A 20,370-nucleotide genomic window follows, 5' to 3' on the forward strand; every position below is an offset into this window, starting at 1 on the left:
AAATTCAGTACCAGCACTCTCAGTTTGTGCGGAACCTAAAATTGCAATCAAAACATTATCCATATCTTGATGTATCGTGCTTAAGCAAATCCTTAACGTAATCCGTCTTCACTCATTATGATTCGTTCGATAGAAGATTAAAGATTTCATGGTATTATTTGTTTGTCACATTATGTGTTTCATAGTTCAGAAACCAGACATTTTTACATTCGAAATTTTATGGTCTGGAAAATAAAATAAAATACATATAAAAAAATACTACAAAATCTCGTTGAAAGCTATTTTGGAAGGATTTTTAATGTCACGTACAAAATACTGACGTTCTTTTTGTAACACCACTCCTACAATTCGCCTATAAAATAAAATCTAAAAAGGTGTGAGTTTATAAGTGAAAGAATTGAATGCTTATTGCGTGAAATATGATTATTTTTAATACCTAGAAAACAAATTTATAACGGTTTTTCCGTAGCTTTCATTTGAATGACATTTTTTTATCAATTCTTATAGTTTAAAACTGAAACTGTTGTCGCACTTATCTCAGGAAATGCTTGTATGTTTTAGACAATTCATTTATAGAGAAAAGCCGTAAGCTATCGTAAATCGTAAATAAAATCCACTAGGAACAACGAAGCAATGAAAAATGTTGCAGAAACGGGACTAAGTATTCCTTTTATGAGTAGGAAGTTGTAGGTTCATCGTAATATAAAATTACTTCAAGTAGATATCTGATCTATTTCATCTATGCTATTTTAAATTGGTTTTGATATATCTACACTTAACTGAGTGAGGAAAAGAAGATAAGGAATTGTGTTGTTGATGGATCGAAAATTTATCACTGAACACTAATTCGTATGGTATTTTTTTATTTACCAAAATAATTGTTTGTTTATCGATGTGATGAACATAATTTACGCACGTATCTATGTTTTAATCGAAGAAACCGATTAGCTGATATGACATTTACGTCATTGCTGAAATTTTTCATGTGGCGACAAATTCGGAGACGCCATCCTATCCTATCCTAATAATATTTTATAAATGCGAAAGTTTGTGAGGATGGATGTATGTGTATGTGTATCTATGTTTTTTACTCTTTCACACAAAAAACTACTGAACCGATTGCAATGAATGACTTTTTTGTGAACCGATTCTAGAATTTTTCATCTAGTTCGAAAGAGGAGGTGGCCATTGTCATCATGTCAGGATCTGATGATGAAAACTCAGGAAAATTGAGGTAAAACCAAATAATTCACAGTGAAGTGAAAATTCACAGAAGAATCTTACAAGTGAATTTTGAACGACTTCCCGGTTTCCGATTAAGCTAAAGTTTTGCAGGCTACTTTTCTTCACTTTAGGTAAATATATTAATCTGATGTTATTGAACTGATCTAATTATGGTATTCATCAGCGGCGATGAGCATACATACGAAATTTTGTAAATAGATTAACAGTAATATGTGCTGTTATGAAGTCCATCGTAACTTACTGCTGCCCTCAGGTGCAATGGTGTAACGTTGTTCCAATGAGGAATACACAAAGACACAACATTTTCAACCATAAAATCCTGCTCTAAGTTTCCTCATGATAAGCTGAGCTGATCTGCTGCACCTATGGTTGGCTTCCAGCGAGGAACCTTCTCGATACCGAACAGCTCGAAGCAGCTTGATGTTTTGTTATCTGCTATAAAATCATCCTTATATAAATGACATTTAGATGGATTACCGTCATGCAAACGCTACGTCTAAAAGAAAAAACAGATTGATGAAAAGAAGTAGTAGCTACAGATCCTGCTACATGTCGAATGACTAACAGTAACGACATTAATTGTACAGTACAATTACAATTATAATACAGTATTTACTGTCAATTAGCAGCGGTAATTTTGATCGATATTTAAATTAATATTTGTGTACCTTTTTTTTTACTATTTAGCCAAAATTGAACAGGCTTCAAAACCACTCAAAAGCAAAAAATAAAATAATTACAATGAGCACCTCCTTACTACATTGTGTCACAAGTAGTAACTTACTTCATACCTATCTACTACCTACTTGGCTCGGTTGGCACCGACTTTCCGGGTTTTCGGTTATCGCTTATAGTAATTATAGCAATTCTTTCACTAAAGCAGCTCGACGGAACACAGTGGGGTTTTAGTCCGTCCAAATCCGACATAGCCCACGAGTCTTTCCCCTGGCGCCAAGGGTATGTGAAGATTACCCCACTCAGAAAATTTACGTACCAGAATAATATTTGGTACCTCAATTATACCATGTTTATTTATCGTTTATGCGTCATATTTCTGTCTAATCTAAGCTTATGCTCATTACAAAATTTGATTGCTTGCTTATTTATAAGGCCTATATATAACGATAACTTTTGATGAGATTTTGTCATGGGTCTCACAAGTGAAAACTGTTAGCAAAAGAATATTAGCAGTTTAAAGCTTGCTAGCAGTTTAAAGCGTTTAAGCCATTTCTTGCCCATACCCACCAAAGTTATGCTTGTACAATCTCTCCTGCTACCCCTTCTAGACTATGCGGATTCTTGTTATACGAATCTTAGTGAAGACCAGCTCAACAAACTTGAGCGATTGCAAAACATTTGCATCGGACTTATTTTTGAGTTACGAAAATTTGACCATGTGTCAGAATTTCGGAAAAAGCTCAAGTGGTTGCCAAATCGTCAACGCCGAATGCTCACACTCTTCATCTGCTTTTATCTATTCTATTCAATCCAAACACACCTAAATACTTAAAATCTAATTTTCAATACCTTGCTTCGGAGTCCTATACATTAAGGTCATCTAATAGTTTTCTGCCTCGTTTTCCAACTCAAAGTACAAAAATTTATAGCTCTTCGTTCACCGTATCGGCAATCCGTTTGTGGAATGCAGAAAGGATCCGTAACGCTCAAACATTACGTATATTTAAAGGAATGCTTAAAGATCATTATTTATCTATTTAATTATGTATATGGTATAGTATTTTTAATGTATTTTACATTTTATATATATATATATATATATATATATGTCTACGTGTATTGCTATTAAACTTCTTGTAAGTAGTTTATATTTTGTTACTTTTTATTAATGTTAATTTATTTATTTTTTTATTTGTTTTTATTAATTTTCCAATAGACTGCCTGCCTATGTGCGTTTTAATATTTTGTTGTTAATATTTTGTCCTTTACCAAAGGGTTGCCTGGTAAAGATTACTTTTAGCCATAAGACCGCCATTTGCATACTAGTTTTTTTTAAATTTTATTTCTTTTTTTTCTTTTTTCAAAAGTGTCATAGTGTGCAATAAAGAATAAATAAATAAAAAAAATTAATAAGGCCATTTTGCGACTCCTAATAAGAAAAAAGAGCCAAAGAGTGGTTTGTAATTCATTAGTGAAAATCATGGTTTTTGAAATAGTGTTCCACGGCGCAACTAACTCACTAGCAAACCCGTGACCCAACGCCGTATTGTTTTTAAATCTAGGTCAAACTGGACGAAGCTTCATGATAAACTTTCCTTTAAATGATAAGAATGTCAAATTATATTCACAAAACTGAGTTTATGTTGTCATCCAAAATAAAAATAACCAGAGAGCAAAGTTATGTATATCGGTGAAGTAGTTTTTGACTTTGTTTTATAACATGCTAGTGATTAAGTGATAGATATCCTCTATATCAATATTATTTTATTTGTATAAACAATCATAATGTGACATTAAATTTTAACGTGTCCGTTTCCTTGACTCAATAGATAACGTGTGGGCGTAGAACCGAGAGGTCCTGGGTTCGATTCACGGTGGGGACGCACGAAAAAAAAACTGCAGGGTCTGGCAGGACAGAGAAGGCTGATCACAAACTTGTCTATAAAGAAAATCGATCACTGAAACAGATGTATATCATCTACCCCATATCCCAGTAGGGGACACGGGGCATCACTTTTATATTTTAACATAAATGAATTCATATCTGTATAGTATAACATTCTGTAGAATCAATGTGTTTTCCTTAAAAGCAATATTACAATTATTCAAATTTCTTCCTTAAATCCCACCGGCAATATTTCATAACACAATTGAAAATTAGTCATTCATAAAACTCAGATTGATTTTTACCTACTTAGCAAATACCGGGGAAGTCGTTTCACTCCATATTTCGCTTAAGGAACCTCTCACTAAATTGAGTTGTGATTAATAATAGCTTATACATTTCTGTAGAAGTTAAAAAATACAATGCGAAAAATAAGAACTAAATATAAATATTGCATTTCTGCTAAAAGCAAGCTTCTTATAATTATATAAGTTTCTTATATTTTTTGTCTGGGGTTTCTACTTCTTATACCAAAAATTCAAATTAATATCCAAATAATACTTTATGAATGAAAAAATTATATTCGAATTACAGAATCTCCTTCGCTTTTGGGGGACATCGGTTAAAAATATGATGATATATATCATGTTATACTCAAAATATGGGGGGAAACAGACCACTGTTTCCCCAATCCACTGTTTCTCAAATCTACCAAGATTGGAGCTATTTTTAATGAACAATTTTTATCACCTTCACTTTTATGATAACTAACAAATTTAGTCTCCGCATACTATACTTTTTCACATAGATAAAACCTTGGTAGGCTTGCTGAATAAATCTTCATAAACATTAATTTTATAACACAAGTAATTTACTTAAGCAAAAAATTAACTTAGATTTGAACATATATTTTATAGTATTCCTAGACCTTTTATTTGCAATCATATTGAGGGAGTTGAGGTAATATATTTAACAAAGATGACGCCAATGATAGACACACTCACACACCCACTAAAACGAAATCGATTAACGATCATTTTATAGTAAAAGGGTGTATTTTTATTTAGGAGTAAGTATTACAAACAACACAGAAAGAAAGTAATATTTATATTATTTATTTACAAAAGTGATAATTAAATATATATTAAAGACGATTACAGACGAGCGCTCAACCAGGAGTTGAATGATGTAACTCTGGCGAAACCAGCTGGAAAACCACGCGTGCAACCAGAAGCAGCGCCGAATGATGTTACACCAATCTGGGAAGAGACATTAAATACTTTCCAAAATTTCTCTAAAATATGTATTATTAGCTGCGACCCACGGTTTCACTCGCGTAAGTCCGTATCCCATAGGAATATCGGGATGAAAAGTTGCCTATATGTTATTCCAGTTGTCCAGCTGTCTACGTACCAAATTTCATTACAATTGGTTCAATAGTTTTTGCGTGAAAGAGCAACAAACGCACACACATCCTTACAAACTTTCGCATTTATAATATTAGTAGGATTAGGAAAGCTATTTAAGCGACCGATCAGTCTTAGTTTACAAACTTTAAGAACTAAACACTGTTATGCATTTCGTGATAAATACGATGAACGAAAAGCGACCAGAATTAATATATGAGCCGGTTTATTCTAGTGTCATTGAAATAAGTTCTTGGTATATAAATATCATTATTTTCAACCGACTTCAAAAAAGGCTTTTATTTGCAAGTTTGTGTCTTCCTTTTATTCCCATTTAAAATATAAATCAATAGAAGATGAGCTTACCAAGGTACCAGACGTGGCTGACCCGATTGCAAGAGGACCACCAGAGTCACCGCCGCAAGTGCTTCGACCGTTTTCACCACTTGTGCAAAGAGTTGAGTCAAGGATGGTGGCACCGAAGGTGTTTCTGCACTCAGCGTTTGTGATCACACGGAGGGAGACGTGGCTCAAGAAAGCGCTGCTTGAAATGCCAGCACCTAAAATATAAAGTTTTTTAACTGCTTTATAGGTCATACGCCAAATATATGCATGAAGCGTTAGTGAGTTCTTTTTTAATTTGCATTTTCTCATTAATAATAATGAATGAATGAATGAACTTGATAACTTTAAGAAAACAACAATTTTTTGACCATCAAATCGATTGTCCGCTATTCCAATGAAGTTTTAAATTTTAACACTTTAAACATAGCGCAAGGTGTAAGGTTATTTATTACATACTGCATACCTGTGTTGATGTTTAAGGCGTAAAATGAAGGTACATTTTACTTACTGTCACTGGTTCTTCCAAAACCTGCAGCATTGGCCCATGTGCCGGCATAGTCGTTGTTGCCGGACGCCAGGGCGATTGGTTGAATGGTATCTTAAATTATGAGAAATTTTGCATAAATATGACGTATAATATTAGGAAGAGATATTGCACATGTTCAATTTAGGTATATTTGTATGGCGCAAGGAAAAAATTTACTTGATAATTTGAGTAATTTTTAAAGAATAGAAAATATCATAAACGAAGCGGTTTTCGAACCCGCGTCTTTTTACCAAACCGGTAAGTAGCACCGTAGCGTAGGTTTGAATCGCGCCTCGTGGTCGACTTTTTTCTATTCTTTAAAAATGTCTTATTTATTCTCTTAAAGCATTTCAATGCCATAAAACTAAAAATGATATTGAAGATTTGTTATATTGGTGATGATAAAACAAGCGAAGAATTGAATTTAGATATAAATTTATAACCATCATCAACAGAAGTTAAAAAATAAACAATATTAGAACATTAAGTTTCTTGGACTATATTAAAATGACTTGTAACTCACTTGAGAAGGTGACAGTGCTAATACTGATAATAGCAATATCGTTGCTAAGAGTGATCATATTATAGCTTGCATGCATTTCTACATCTGAGGTAGCGATGCGGGTACCACCGGAGAAAAGAAGGGTAGAGCCAAGGACAACTGTAAATTGTCTGGCTTGTGCAGAAACAGTCCTCCAGCAATGAGCTGCTGTAACGAGTCTTCGGTTGTTTAACAGAGATGAACCACAAACGGAGGTAGATCCGGTTGTTAGTGTGATTACGAGACCTCCCTGAAACGAAAGTCATATAAATCAGTACTTAATCTAATAATGCAACCAATTATAGATGACAAGAGACCTGTTCCTATTACAGGTATTCAGGTCGTTTAGTAGTAAAGTAAAGTAATATAGTCATAAAAAATAGACCAGATCTGCCTGAAGTTCTGACTTAAAAATACAATAAGTAACTATTGTTTCCTCTAGAATAATAATGTCAAATATAGGAACAGTATTAAATAATAACTTACTATATAAGGATAAGCACCAAGAGCTGCAGCAGAGCCCCCAACAATTCTGGATCCATCGAAGTCCAGTGCCTGTTCTGCTTGTTTGATTCTCTGTGCCTCAGGAATACCAATTTCATGGTGGTAATCCACAGTGATCGGCACTCTGGCCATAGCCACGGCTAGGAATCCTGCAAGCACCACTAACACCTTCATTGTTGATACTGGATACGGCGTTTGGTGAAACAAGCATTTTCATCTTGATTTATACTAAAATGCTTATCACTCCTAGGTACTACGTTGGATGATTTATCACAGCGTGCAGGAAATCAAATCGTGTATACATATTAGTAATAATTTTATAATCGTGTTAATCTAATCAATTTTATTTATAACTGCGGTGTTTTTTTTTATATTGTTGATTAATTTTCAATTGTTTAATCAGTAAATCATACTTAAATGTTATTATCGTACATTGATAAAAGATTTTTACTCACGCGATGTGTACGCGTCGGGTCAACAGCTAGACAAAATAAAATTGAATCGACTTCAAAACCACTCATATTTGAAAAATAAATTATTTCAATTAATAAAATCGCTACCAATATATCTAATTGCAGTCGTAGCAGCGATCGAAGGGGCAGCAGCAAGGATACAATGGATTTTTGTATATACACGATATATTATTAATAATCCATTTACAATATTTCGTATATTTGCTATTCGCCATTCAGGAATTCCATTTTATACCTCCTGACTCCATCAGCACATCAGTTCTGTAATACCAGATTATAACATACAAAAAAAGTTACCTACATATGTATGCAAAACTTGAGCGTAATCGGAAACCGGAAAGTGGAATATTTACTTCTAAAATTTAATTCACTCATTTGTTTTATTGATTTTTCCTCGATTTCCCTGAGCGTCCATAATCAGATCCTGATTTGATGATAACGGTGGTCCCGTTATCATACCTCCGGAATATACTCCCGTTATCATTCCTCCGGATCATACTCTTTCGAATTAAACAAAAATTTCTTAAATCGGTTCTCCGTTGACGAAAATATGGTCCACAAAAAAGATACATATACACGAACAAAAACTCCTCCCTATTATTTTTTGGAAGTCGGATTAGAATGAAAACATACAAATAACAGTACAGCAACCTGTCGTTGTATGTAAATAACATAATACATATCTAAGACACGTTATTGTTGCCTAAAACTAAATAATGCCTGTCAAAAAATATTATTATCGAAACAATAAGATAGAATATAATATCAGTCTCCACTGCGTATGTTTCATCCCATCTCAGTAATCGTACAAAAGTACCTTAAGAATGCCTACATTCGGGATTCTTCTCCATCATCGCAAGAAAAGAGACATAATTAAAATCGATATTATTATAGTTATATGAGCTGAAATTATATTAATAACTAGCGGTTTGCCCCGACTTGCCCGTGGTATGTTTATGTCCGTATGGACCACCCTTGTACCTTAATAAAAACCTTAAAAAATACCCAATTGATTTAGCATTCTCGAATGCTTTTATTTATTCCTTAGCAACACTTTTGGCGATTAATTTTTAATTAAAAAGATACTCACTGCTTTTTATCCGGTGGGATACAATCACACTCCTGGCTACCTAATGAAAAACGTCTCATATTATAAACACAAATCCAATGTATTCTAAGCTTTAAAATATAAAAAAAATTATTTTATATCTCATAATTTAAACTCTTTTTAGAATATAAATCGAAGATAGAATATGAACTGAAATGGCTCTAATTAAATGAAAAACATAATCTATTTTTAGTTCTAGTTTGTTCTCTCTGATTAGTATTGAAAAAGTTCACTAATAAAATTTAACTTGTACCTGCATATTTGTTAATTCCATATGCCAATAAGCGAATATTTCCTAAAAGTAATCTAACAAAAACTTAAAAAAAAATTGTCTATTCGTCGACATGATGAAATATTATTGTTCTACTAAAATAATTCGTTTCTAAAAGAATTCACAAACAATATATGGATAATCTCCGAATGCAGCGGGGATCCGTCCAGCAATTTACGCGCTATCGAATTCACACACTCGCTATGGCAATATGGTCCTTGTAGACAATATAATAGATTTCATTATGGTTATCAAGAGCTAGTGAAGCTAGCAAGCTGTTTAGCCAGTCACTGTTAGGAACGCTGCTACTACTATTAGCCCTCTAATTGTTAAAACGTAACACGTGTTCTGTTATCATATTATCCTTCTTCCATTGTTATTGTGTCGTTACCTATGTGATTCACGAATAATCATTCGAAGAAATCATTATTTTACTTGCTATGAATATTTTGTTAATTATCCGATTCGTATTTCTCTGGTTTTGTCATGATTCTGGGAACTTTACACAGACTAGTCGTCAGAAACTAAAGTAAGCGCAAATCCTTTGAAATTCAAATACTTTATTACGCCCTTTATAAAGACTTGCCTTTTCGTTATTTATTTGAAAACAGCACAGAAAATCGGATTCGGACGACTTCGATAACTTTGCGACGCTCTTCTTTGAAACTGGAGAATAAATTAATTTGCAACGCATTACATATTTTAAATTAAGAAGTGAAAATTCATGAACTGAGCTTTTTTCGTTTTTACATTTCAAAATAAATAATTTTTTCACTCACTGTTTGTTTTTTTATCTATTCGTCCACGATCTCTCCTGAACTGCACTTAAAAAATCATTGTTATTCACATATTATACACGATCAGTCGTGTATACTGAAATCAAAATAAACTACAGTCTCGTTTTATTCTTCTACAGAGTATGCCTCAAGGTGAAAAGTACATTTCTATGGAAACTGCTCATACTCTCGCTCATACTTATCGAAGTAAAACCACCTTGAAATAGCGTATGTACTATTTAGACACTGAAAAACACTTCATGGCAAGCTTCCATACTTATGAGCTTGTAGACTGAATAATTGAAATACTTGAAATATCTTATCACTAATTTAAGATACTGACAATTTTGACTCTAACTTGATTGCAATAAAACTTTACAAAGCAAAGCTACAGTCGCCACGAGCGATTGCGTTGATATTAAAATTATTTACGATTATCCTTTGTTACATTTGAATTATATATTGACTTACAGTTCGGTATATCCACAGTATAATCACGTATAACAAACGGTTGTAAGTTAAAATTAGATTTGATTAAAGTAAGTGTTAAAAATATTTTTCTTCTATTTTTAAATATTGCTGCTTATTCCACTTCTAATTTTCTTTCAATTTCAATTGTTAATAATAATAAAATAATTCAATAATAATATAATATACCCTGATAGACAATAGACCCTGGTAATGTAAAAATTACTTGAAATTCAATCTAAATTATTCATGTTTCAAAATTTATTCTTATTTCATGAAAAGGCAAGGAACAAAGGAATAAAATATATTGCGTTAAGTTTTCTTTGAACTGACCTATATAAAGGTTTGTAGATAACATTTTGAATCCTAACGCACAGTTTTATGTAGCCACATAATAAAAGCTATGCTTATAATCTTTATAGTTTTATTATAATTATCTTTTGATATTTGCGGATTTTATAAAAAAAAAATTGTAATAACTTGTGACAAGAAATCAGAACCACACATATATTATTGAGGAATTCATGCTAACCGTGTCATGTAAAAATATGCCGTTTGTAGAAAAAAGCAATAAGCAACGTGTTTATGATTTGTCTTTGCACAAACATAAAACAAGAGCGCGTAAATCATACGATGTATGAGACAAGGAGAGATTTCCCCGAAGATTTCGTATGATACAGTGCGACGCTGGTCCTGTTGTAAATTATTTTGGGCGTATTCAATGTCTTTGGCACGATAAGTTTTGAAAACCGGGTGAAAATTTTAAATTCTTCAGCTCTGCGAATTTTTTTTATTTACCTATATTTTTGTAATAGCGGGCAATTGAACTGGTGTTTCGCATGATAATAAGCGATCACCACCGTCCTTGAAAACTTGGAGAGTATTACATAAGTTATAATAGAAAATCTATAAATATTAGTAGGGTATATAAATATATATCTTACTTTATCCGTAGATTTTTACAAGTGACTCATGCTAGAAAATTCAGGACATACCTGGGAGTACAAACAGATGAGCGAAAGTTCAATACACTCCCTTCTGTCTGAGAAGATCGTATTCATTTGATAAAATATTCACTAATTATAACATATCTGTCACTTACAGATAGCAACCACCTATATACATATACCACAGACTATACGTGTATATAAGTGTAAAATCTATGCCCTACGAGGTCAAAACCATAGACTATACATATTACGGGTATATACTACGGTTCAAAACTTTTCTATCATGGAGGGTAGTTTTGAAACTATAATATGTGAGTGACGTTAGCTATACACGACAGCATCACATAATCGATGATGACGAATTGATGGCACTCGGAGATTCGTAGAATTCGAGCGTAAATAAATTAGTAACATCTATATATTATATTAGTAATATAGACTATTTAGAGTGGTATAGACAATTTTGATGCAAACTGTATACAGCATTTAATTTTTATCCTAAAAAGTTACACATATTATTAATATTTAATATAAAAAAATGATAATATGCAAAAAATAAATCAACACAAATGTCATTTTTAACGCTACTATTTTTAAATTGCAACTGAGATTAGTTTTGTTTGTAAGACTACGTTAGAAATATTCCATTTTAGTACAAACCTCTGCATCGGTTCAGAGATAATTTATTAAAACATAATTTATTATTTAAATAGATAAAGATTAATTAAAAAGTGTTTAATTATATTATTTACAATACAACCTCTTTTGAAGAAAATTTTCGCATTTCAGACTGGCAGCTTACATTTTACACATTTAAAAAAAATATGTGGCTGCAGAATTCGAACGAAACAAAAAAAAATGGAGAGGCCCATTAATTATGATTGTCGGCTGTTTAATTACAATATTTAATATACTGAGTTAAGTGGACAGCTCATATAAACTTTCACATTTCAAGTGCAGTCAAGGTGAGTGAATAGCAATTAATATTTCATTTGGATATTCAAAGGATATAGGATTTCAAATAACTTCACTGTGGAGCGTGGATCAAATCGATACACGTTGTATTAAAAAAAATGACAAAGCCACCTCGTGTTAGAATACAAAGCGAAATGGAATTTTTTTCACGGAACTCGAGAATGATTAAATGCTAAAATAAAAGTGCTGCAATTTTTTATATGCTTCTACATGAATTGAAATTGTTGACAATGATTTTTTGAGAGTATGTTTATACCATGAAATAGAAAATGAGGTAAGATTAGAATCAGGTTACTGTTTTATGTTCGTAAATATTTTAAGAATGAGCACTATGTAACTATTTATAAAACACAGTTTTTTTTTTTCATTTTCAACAAATACGCATAACTAACTACTAATAGTACTATGTTATCTGTGATTGTTACTAATTTATGCTTATATTTAAACGAGTATAAACACTCCCTCACATGTATCAAACTTAAAAGTTATGAACAATTCAAAAGTAAAAATCAATCAAGAAATCCATAAAATCCGCCAAATTTTATATTACACCATTCCTTCTCACAAAATCGGAAAAGCCCTTCAACATAAATTTTAGCCAAGTCGCTAAGTACACTCGGCGTTCAAAATTGGCACAATTGCAACTCTGCTTGAGAGAACTGAATAAATAGATAAAGTCCCTTTTTAATTATTCAAATGATGTCCTAGCATCCTCCAAATGTTAGATCGTTTGTCAAGCAAATTCGATTCTTATTGCTAGAGGTCGTAGTTTGTATTTGGAGCGCACAAGCAAATAAAATCTGAAATCGGTCATAAAGCTTTTTTGCGTATTTGGTTATGCAATTGGACTAATGCAGAGGAAACGGTGGACAATACCACAATCCGGTTGAGTGCTAATGGATGTTATAGGACAGTTCCAACTGGAAACGAAATGTATGCGAATATTGTTAATGTGTAGTGTATAAACCCTTTATATTACAGATTAAATAATTAAACCGAATTATGAAATAGATATACAGTCATTGTTGTGTCTTATTTCATTGCTTCGTAATACATTTTTATCACAAGTTATTACAGTTTATTTATAATGCCTCGATACGTAAGTTAGTGTCTTTAGTTTAGGAGCAGGGCCATATATTTAATAAGAAGAATCCTGTCTTATAAGAGGATTATCATTTAGAAATGTATCCCATTCGAGGACTAAACAAGAACAGGTGGAAAACAGAAACTCAGATAGTTTATAAACAGATCTTTCTAGAATGAAACCGACTGAGAAATCCACGCTCTAAGTTGCATTTAATTTTGCGCATAAAATGAAGAACCGAGCTACGAAGCAACAGTATTCGAATAGCAAAATAAACTAGAATATCCAAGGATACAGACAGCCAACTCGACATTCGGAAATTAATAGCATTTCCGCAGTTTCGTATATCCACCGCTGAACGTAGCTCCAGAGGTTATGTAATTGTCGATGTAGGTGATAGCTAGCTAGCGGGTTACAGACAGCGTGGTGGAATCTGATAAACATACGTTTGATTGATAAAGTATATCATTAATCTTGTTCGGTTGTTTGTTTAATCTTTCTTATAATTTTATGGGAAAAACATGAAGAGACTGATTTATTTAAGTAAAGCTGACTTTAAAATACTTTTCCCCTTTATGTATGCAAAAATATTTAATAAGTTTTCCCTTTGTCATTTAGAAACGAATAATGGATATATTTTTTGTCTTATTACAGTATTACAAAGGTAGACAAAATGCACCATATAAGTTTTACGTAACAGCTGGAATAAAATGATTCAACAAACCAATAACTGACATATTCATTAAGTATCTATAGACGTAAAATGTTCCTTGGATAGCTTTAAATAGAAAAATTTCTACAAGCTGCAACTTGAATCGAATGAATAGACCAATTGTCAGAGAATGCAGTGCGCTTTTCGTTATTGTCTCAATGCAACCGGATCCAAGGAACCGGACAACCCGGGTATATCCGGGCCATTCTACCCGTCCGGGTGTTTGCTTTTCCGCGTACAAATATTTTCATAGCAGCTCAGGGGATGGAAATACGTTATTTCACGTGGGTCCGTTTCTCAACGCTGTCGGTGAATACGGTTTTTAAAATCATGAAAAGGTTAAGATAAAAGTTAGTAAGAAGTGTTAACATTTTATTTATTTTTTTTATATAAGGACCACTTCATTTAATAAAACCAAAAACAGGAGAGAATTATTGATTGATTAATTAGTTCCTCGACCCATAATCTTGGCTTCCGAGACGAGTTTACGCCATTTCTCGCGATCGCGCGCATTTTCTTGCCAATTGACAGCCTCCAGGTTCCGTAAATCAGCTTCTATTGAAAGAAGATTATATAATAATAAGATTATTAATCATTTAAATATAAATTAACCACAAATTTATTATTTTATGAACCACACATATCTGGAACTCGTTTATCTTTAATAAATAAGGTCCATATTTCTTTAAAATACTGTAAAAGGTACATATTGTAGTTTCTCCTTTACACACTGCTGCTGCTATTTATTCGTTAAAGCAATATTATTACCAACAAATTATTCTTTATTTACAGGGCCTATATCACACATGGTGGCGGTAGCGGGCGAGCCAGTGTACCTACCCTGCGACATCGCGACAGAAGACGAAGATGATGCAGTCCTATTGGTGCTATGGTATAGGGAAGACTTGGGCACGCCCATATACAGGTAACTATCCTCGGACAAGCAGGTTTCACTACGATGTTTACTAAGTTTTTTCTCCTACAAATTAATAGATCAATTTATTTCTTGTACGCTCGCCTGGCTTTATAATACCTCCGAGTATTTGATTGTCCAAAGTCCTGAGCACTGCCACTACTACAGCCACTACTGCTCATTATTCATTTAACTTAAATTCAACTCGGATAGTCAATATCTAAACAAAATTTTTTACTTTCCACAAATCGCTTTGAATTTTCTCACAAAAATTCATAGAAATTCTCACAGTCATTATATATTATCACACTGGAACAAATTGTAATGTTGTCGTGAATACGCATCTATTGTAGATTAACAAACAATTATTATATTAAACATCACCCACAAGATAACACGGATTACGACGCTTTTGATAATACTTTTGCAGTTTTAGTGTCATAATCAAAAGATTGGAAAGTCGCTAATCTTACTGCTATTACTGATATGTGATTTACTATGTAGTAAGTAAAATTATGGGGCATAATTTTTTATATGAACCGAAACTTGTAAATTATTTGAAATCATTTTTATGTAACTCAACACAAAATCGAACCATAATAGATTAAAGCATTACTTTAAGCTAAACTCACAATATAATTCGAACACTCGCCGAGTAAAGGTTTGAAGCGGTCTTTGACTGGTAATCTAACGTAATGCCAGAGATAAGCCCTTTGGTATGTCATTTTCATCATTTTGTGTATTTGGAATACACATTTTTTATTCAGGGAAAAGCAAATGTCGTGTCAGATTACCCGATGGTGAGTAACTGAAGGCAAATGATTACTAACCGTAAATGGGATTTGGGATTCAAATGTAATTGGGTTATAAAAAGTGACACACCAAAAACGGACTTATTTCATTGCGAAACTTATATTCCAGTAATTGTATTGTGCTTTAATAATATATGAATTTCACAGCGTGGACGCAAGAGAAAAAGACTTCGGTATAGCGGAGAGATGGTCAGATGAAAGTGTATTCGCATCTAGAGCATATTTTCTACCTGAGAGAAGACCAGCCGAGCTGGGAGTAGACCGCGTGAGACCAACCGACCAAGGCCTCTATAGGTGCCGGGTTGACTTCAAACAAGCACAGACGAGAAATTCTAGAATAAACCTTACTGTTATTGGTGAGTTAATCTTTCAGTTTATTCTCTGTAAGGATCTGTTCGTCTTATTTTATAGTCAGTGATAAATAGCAATGTCCATCTTGTTGTACATATTATCATCTTTTATTACTTATTTTAATCTACTAGATTATATATAAATTTCCTTTTCTTTCTTTTTCTTGATTTGGTCCCAGCTAAAGATACTATAAGCCTACGGGGACTGGACCTCACATGACTTTGTTCCTCTGACTAGCCAGTGGCTAAATTCTAATCTCTATCCATTAGGTAGCAAGTCACGTTATATTTTACGCTAGCGTGATATCTTTATAGCCAACATTATAAGGCCATATATCAAATAGAAAGATAAAATTGCATTTTACAGAGATATATTACTCATGTGAACCTTATGCAAATAACGAGCAATTTGAAGCACTGGTTTTCTACAATTTGGCTTAGACATAATATTATAATATTATGTTTATTTCTTATTATATTCCTACTCATATTTGAAAAGTGCGACACAATAGAAGATAAAATAAGGTAACCATTTGGTCCGTTATTAATATTTTCCAATAGAAAAGGCTTTAATATTAGGTACCTAAAAATTATTCTGAGAACTGCTACTGAAATTATTCATGTTTTTATTTACTCAAAACCATAATATTCTTCTTGGTAATTTAATTCAAAGAGTCGTAAGCACTTTAATAACGTATAATTGTTTTTTTTAATATCTGCAATATTTATCAATCCACAACATACTATAGAAGTTATTAGAATAATAAATAATATTAGAATCACATTCAAGTGCAATAAAATAACTAAGACATAATAAATATTTTATTACACGACAAGCTACTGGGTTTATCTATTATCAGAATAATCTGTTATTCTGTAATCTGTAAATACTACTAATTTTTATACTATTGGATAATAATAATCAATCATCATATCACAATAAACTCACACGTAATGTTGATTCGAGAGTGGTGTAACATTATTTATATAATTATGACACGTAAATTCAAATAAAATGATTTGATGGAAGATTTGTTTCTTTAACAATAAGTAATACAATAATTTGCGATTTGAACACTTCCTGTAAGCAAATACATCCATTTTTTATGGCAAGCAAAGGAGCAGATGGGCTACCTGATGTTAAGTGTTCACCACCGCCCATAAACGCTGATAACACTAGAGGTGTTACAGGTGCTTGCAGGCCTTTCAGTGATATATACGCTCTTTCTTGAAGGCCCCAATGTCGTAATTGTTCAGGAACACCGTAGCTGGTAAATCGCGATGTCAGTAATATCGCACTGCAGATACATAGAGACATTAACAATGCAATCTTCGATCATTACAAGCGACAGTGGCACAAAATAAAAACGTGGTGTGTAGGTATAGGTGTGTAATACATACATATGATAATTACGGTAACCCGTAGTAAACTAGACTATCTTACATATTCTCTTTATAAGTTTTTAACTTGCATTTAAGAATAATAAATTTAATTTGATTATTTGCTATTATGGATAGATAATATTTCAAAGTAAATATATTTGCTTATAAAAATGATAAATAATAATTATATCTCTATCGCGTATTTCCAATGACGATAACAAGTATAGTGATTAATGCAAGTAAATCCATAATACCGACTAACTGTTGTTTTTTCTGGTTTTTCCGAGTTTATCTATACTTTTTATCACCTAGAACACTGATATTTTATAATAAAAATATCTTCGTGCTCGGATAGTTGATAAAAATTAAAGTATTTATGTTTTGAATGTTTTAGTTTTTATTTTGTCTTTTTTGTTCGAATCCTTTATTTCTTTAATGAGTATCACTGTCTATAACCATTTGATATCAAAATAAAAACTTAACAATTAAATTAAATTGAATCCGTCTTTGCTTTTATATCATTTATTTGTAATAACTATTTCAAAACTTCAGCACATAAAAGTTCAGGTTATTATGAAACAAGTACATATTATAAATTGAGGGATTTTACTTTTACAAATTACAATTCTATCTCTTTGTGTAGTGCAGGAACAGGAAATATTTCTGTCCAAATTAGGTCACGCCAAAAAATATTTTTAACCGACACAAATTTTAAAATTACCCCGTATTCTTCGCATACAACTCTACGTCTTTTATTTAAGCTAGTAACATTTGAAATATATTCAGAATAAGATTATTTAAAGTCACATACAGCATCACAAAGGGAAAGAACAAAAAACTCCCTTTCAAGCAAATAAGACCATTATTACATCAGCAAAGAGCTTATAATAAATAGCTAGTCTTGAAAATAATGCGCTTTTAGTACAGCTTTTGCGACTTCATAATCGTTTTGTGAGTAATATTTTATTATTTCAAAGGCTTAAGATTGTGGAGCGAACATTAAGCGGGAGTCAATGAGACACTTTAATGTTAATGACACTTAAATTTCGTGCTTAATATAACGTCATTTATTTGCTAATTGAAAGTTTATTTAGTCTAACTAAAGAAGAAAATTGTTAGAATCTTTAGACTCTGAGTCATGCCTGTTAAACTTTTTGTAGTATGGGTGCTATAAAATTATATTTCTTTTATTGTTAAGGATTACCATAAAGTAGCTATTATATTGTTTTATCTAAAATAAAACAAACCAAACAAGGATAGATGTTCCTAAATCATGACATACAAACTAATTGTACGTAAAAAATATACACGAAATCCATTGAGTTTTTATAGTCATAATATCATAGTTACGTTTTATTAACATTAAGCAATATAAGAGAATTTGCGAGCTTGAATTATTCCCACATTTATTAGAAGACTAAATAATTAAATAGTATGAGAGATTTGACGCCCTTTTCGATTTTCTTCATTATGAACGACAAAAACAAACAAAATATTGATTTATGTCGGCATGAACCGCAGAGGAACTACAAAAAAACAATTATACAACATGAATTTTTTTTTTCCAAAAACGTCTATTTTTCCACAGCTCGCTTAATCTCGCCTTTTTGGATTGGTGCCAAGCGAACTTGGTCTTACAAATTGTATATTCGCAAAATTTTGTGTTTTTGTGTCAAAGATACTGGATATCTGGATATCTGGTATACAATGGTATTTTATTAAGCGAATTATCTAAAAATAACAATTCTTATCGGACAGTCATTGCCGGTCGCAGTATTTGAAAATAAAATTGATTACATATAATATTTATTTACATGTTTTCAATATTAGACAGATATTATCATCATATTTATTATTAATAACAATTTTAACACTACCACTAGCGTGCTAGAAATAAATATTGTTTTTATTTTACCCGCACATTATTTCATCATCATTGCTCTCAACGGTGTAGGAAAACAAAATCAATCAAATCAATCAATCAGCCGATGATTAAAACATTCGACGATTTCTACATGTGATATCTGTCTACCCGCACTTGGCCTGTGTTTGGCGTATGGCATGAATACAGCAGGCCTTCCCTTCATTGGGAACAAATTTGAGCTGATGACTATGATAATGATGAATATTTTGGAAAAAATGCAGTCCAGTTTATTATTATAGACAATAAATGGGGAATAATTAATAGATATAGGGGATATTGATAAGATTTAACTCCATAAAAAACTTTATCCTGATAAAAAAGATTGCTAAAAGGTTAGTGTGAAGTATAAAATATCCGAAAAGCAATTTACTGAATATCCTTTGAAAGGATCTTAAGTAGGACACTTTGTGTGTTCCTAACGCATGAAACTTATGCTCCGGGGAGCCCTTCCATTATTACATGACCTGGGGAACCCTAATAAATATCGATTCCGTATAGGCGAAAGATATTTAGCGAAGATAATGCATGACGCAATTTGTCATTCACAAAAATTATAAGGACTTTTCGGGAAGGATTTTTAGTTTGATTTTTTCACTCTAATTCAAACAGACAGTACTGTTTCTGGGAGTTTTACAATAGAATTCTTATATTAGTAAAAGTTTAGTAGTGCTAAAATTAAAATCAATATTAAAAATGTACTGACTCAAATTGCCTAAATGAATTTATGGAATAGGAAAATCGATGGAATGTTATCGCTTAAGAATCATAGGACAGTTCTTTGGCATAATTATTATTACTACCTATAATAAACATAACACTATTTACAAATTAAATCATTTTAAATTCAACTAAAGATTTCCAACTGGCTCTTTTATGTAGAAACTGCTTTCCAAACCATTAACAAATGGTAAAGCTATGTATAAATTTTAAAAGTGAACAAATAAATGTTTAAGTTTAATTTTATTAATAAATCGACCTATACGAAGAACAAAGTTATATATGATCATAATACCAAATCGTTTTTATTGTAGTAATTGAGCT

General features: G+C 32.1%; 2 protein-coding genes across 2 annotated transcripts in view; one reads left to right on the forward strand and one right to left on the reverse strand.

The window, feature by feature from the left end:
* Positions 1-20,370, forward strand: part of LOC119828690 (protein turtle-like) — a gene marked incomplete at its 3' end in the record, with an annotated part of 230,084 nt that overhangs the window by 190,286 nt on the left and 19,428 nt on the right. The window contains exons 5-6 of the mRNA XM_038350930.1: positions 14,740-14,872; positions 15,820-16,028. Coding sequence (XP_038206858.1) covers positions 14,740-14,872; positions 15,820-16,028 — 342 coding nt within the window. The remainder of the gene's footprint in view (positions 1-14,739; positions 14,873-15,819; positions 16,029-20,370) is intronic.
* Positions 4,963-7,304, reverse strand: LOC119828439 (collagenase-like). The gene is made up of 5 exons (XM_038350587.1): positions 7,113-7,304; positions 6,609-6,876; positions 6,068-6,157; positions 5,581-5,774; positions 4,963-5,067 (listed from the first exon to the last, which is right to left on the reverse strand). Exons 1-5 carry the CDS (start codon positions 7,302-7,304, stop codon positions 4,963-4,965), a joined length of 849 nt encoding a protein of 282 aa, XP_038206515.1.

Source organism: Zerene cesonia, chromosome 8 (assembly GCF_012273895.1).
Source record: "Zerene cesonia ecotype Mississippi chromosome 8, Zerene_cesonia_1.1, whole genome shotgun sequence".
In the NCBI taxonomy this organism is placed as follows: Eukaryota; Metazoa; Arthropoda; class Insecta; order Lepidoptera; family Pieridae; genus Zerene; species Zerene cesonia.

Bases quoted from the DNA above. Each gene is read 5' to 3' on its own strand.
- LOC119828439 (XM_038350587.1), bottom strand. From the start codon at position 7,304: ATGAAGGTGTTAGTGGTGCTTGCAGGATTCCTAGCCGTGGCTATGGCC. The intron at 5,775-6,067 runs GTAAGTAAAATG...TTTATATTTTAG, and splicing joins TTTTGGAAGAACCAGTGACA to GTGCTGGCATTTCAAGCAGC. The intron at 5,068-5,580 runs GTAAGCTCATCT...GTCTCTTCCCAG, and splicing joins CAGCCACGTCTGGTACCTTG to ATTGGTGTAACATCATTCGG.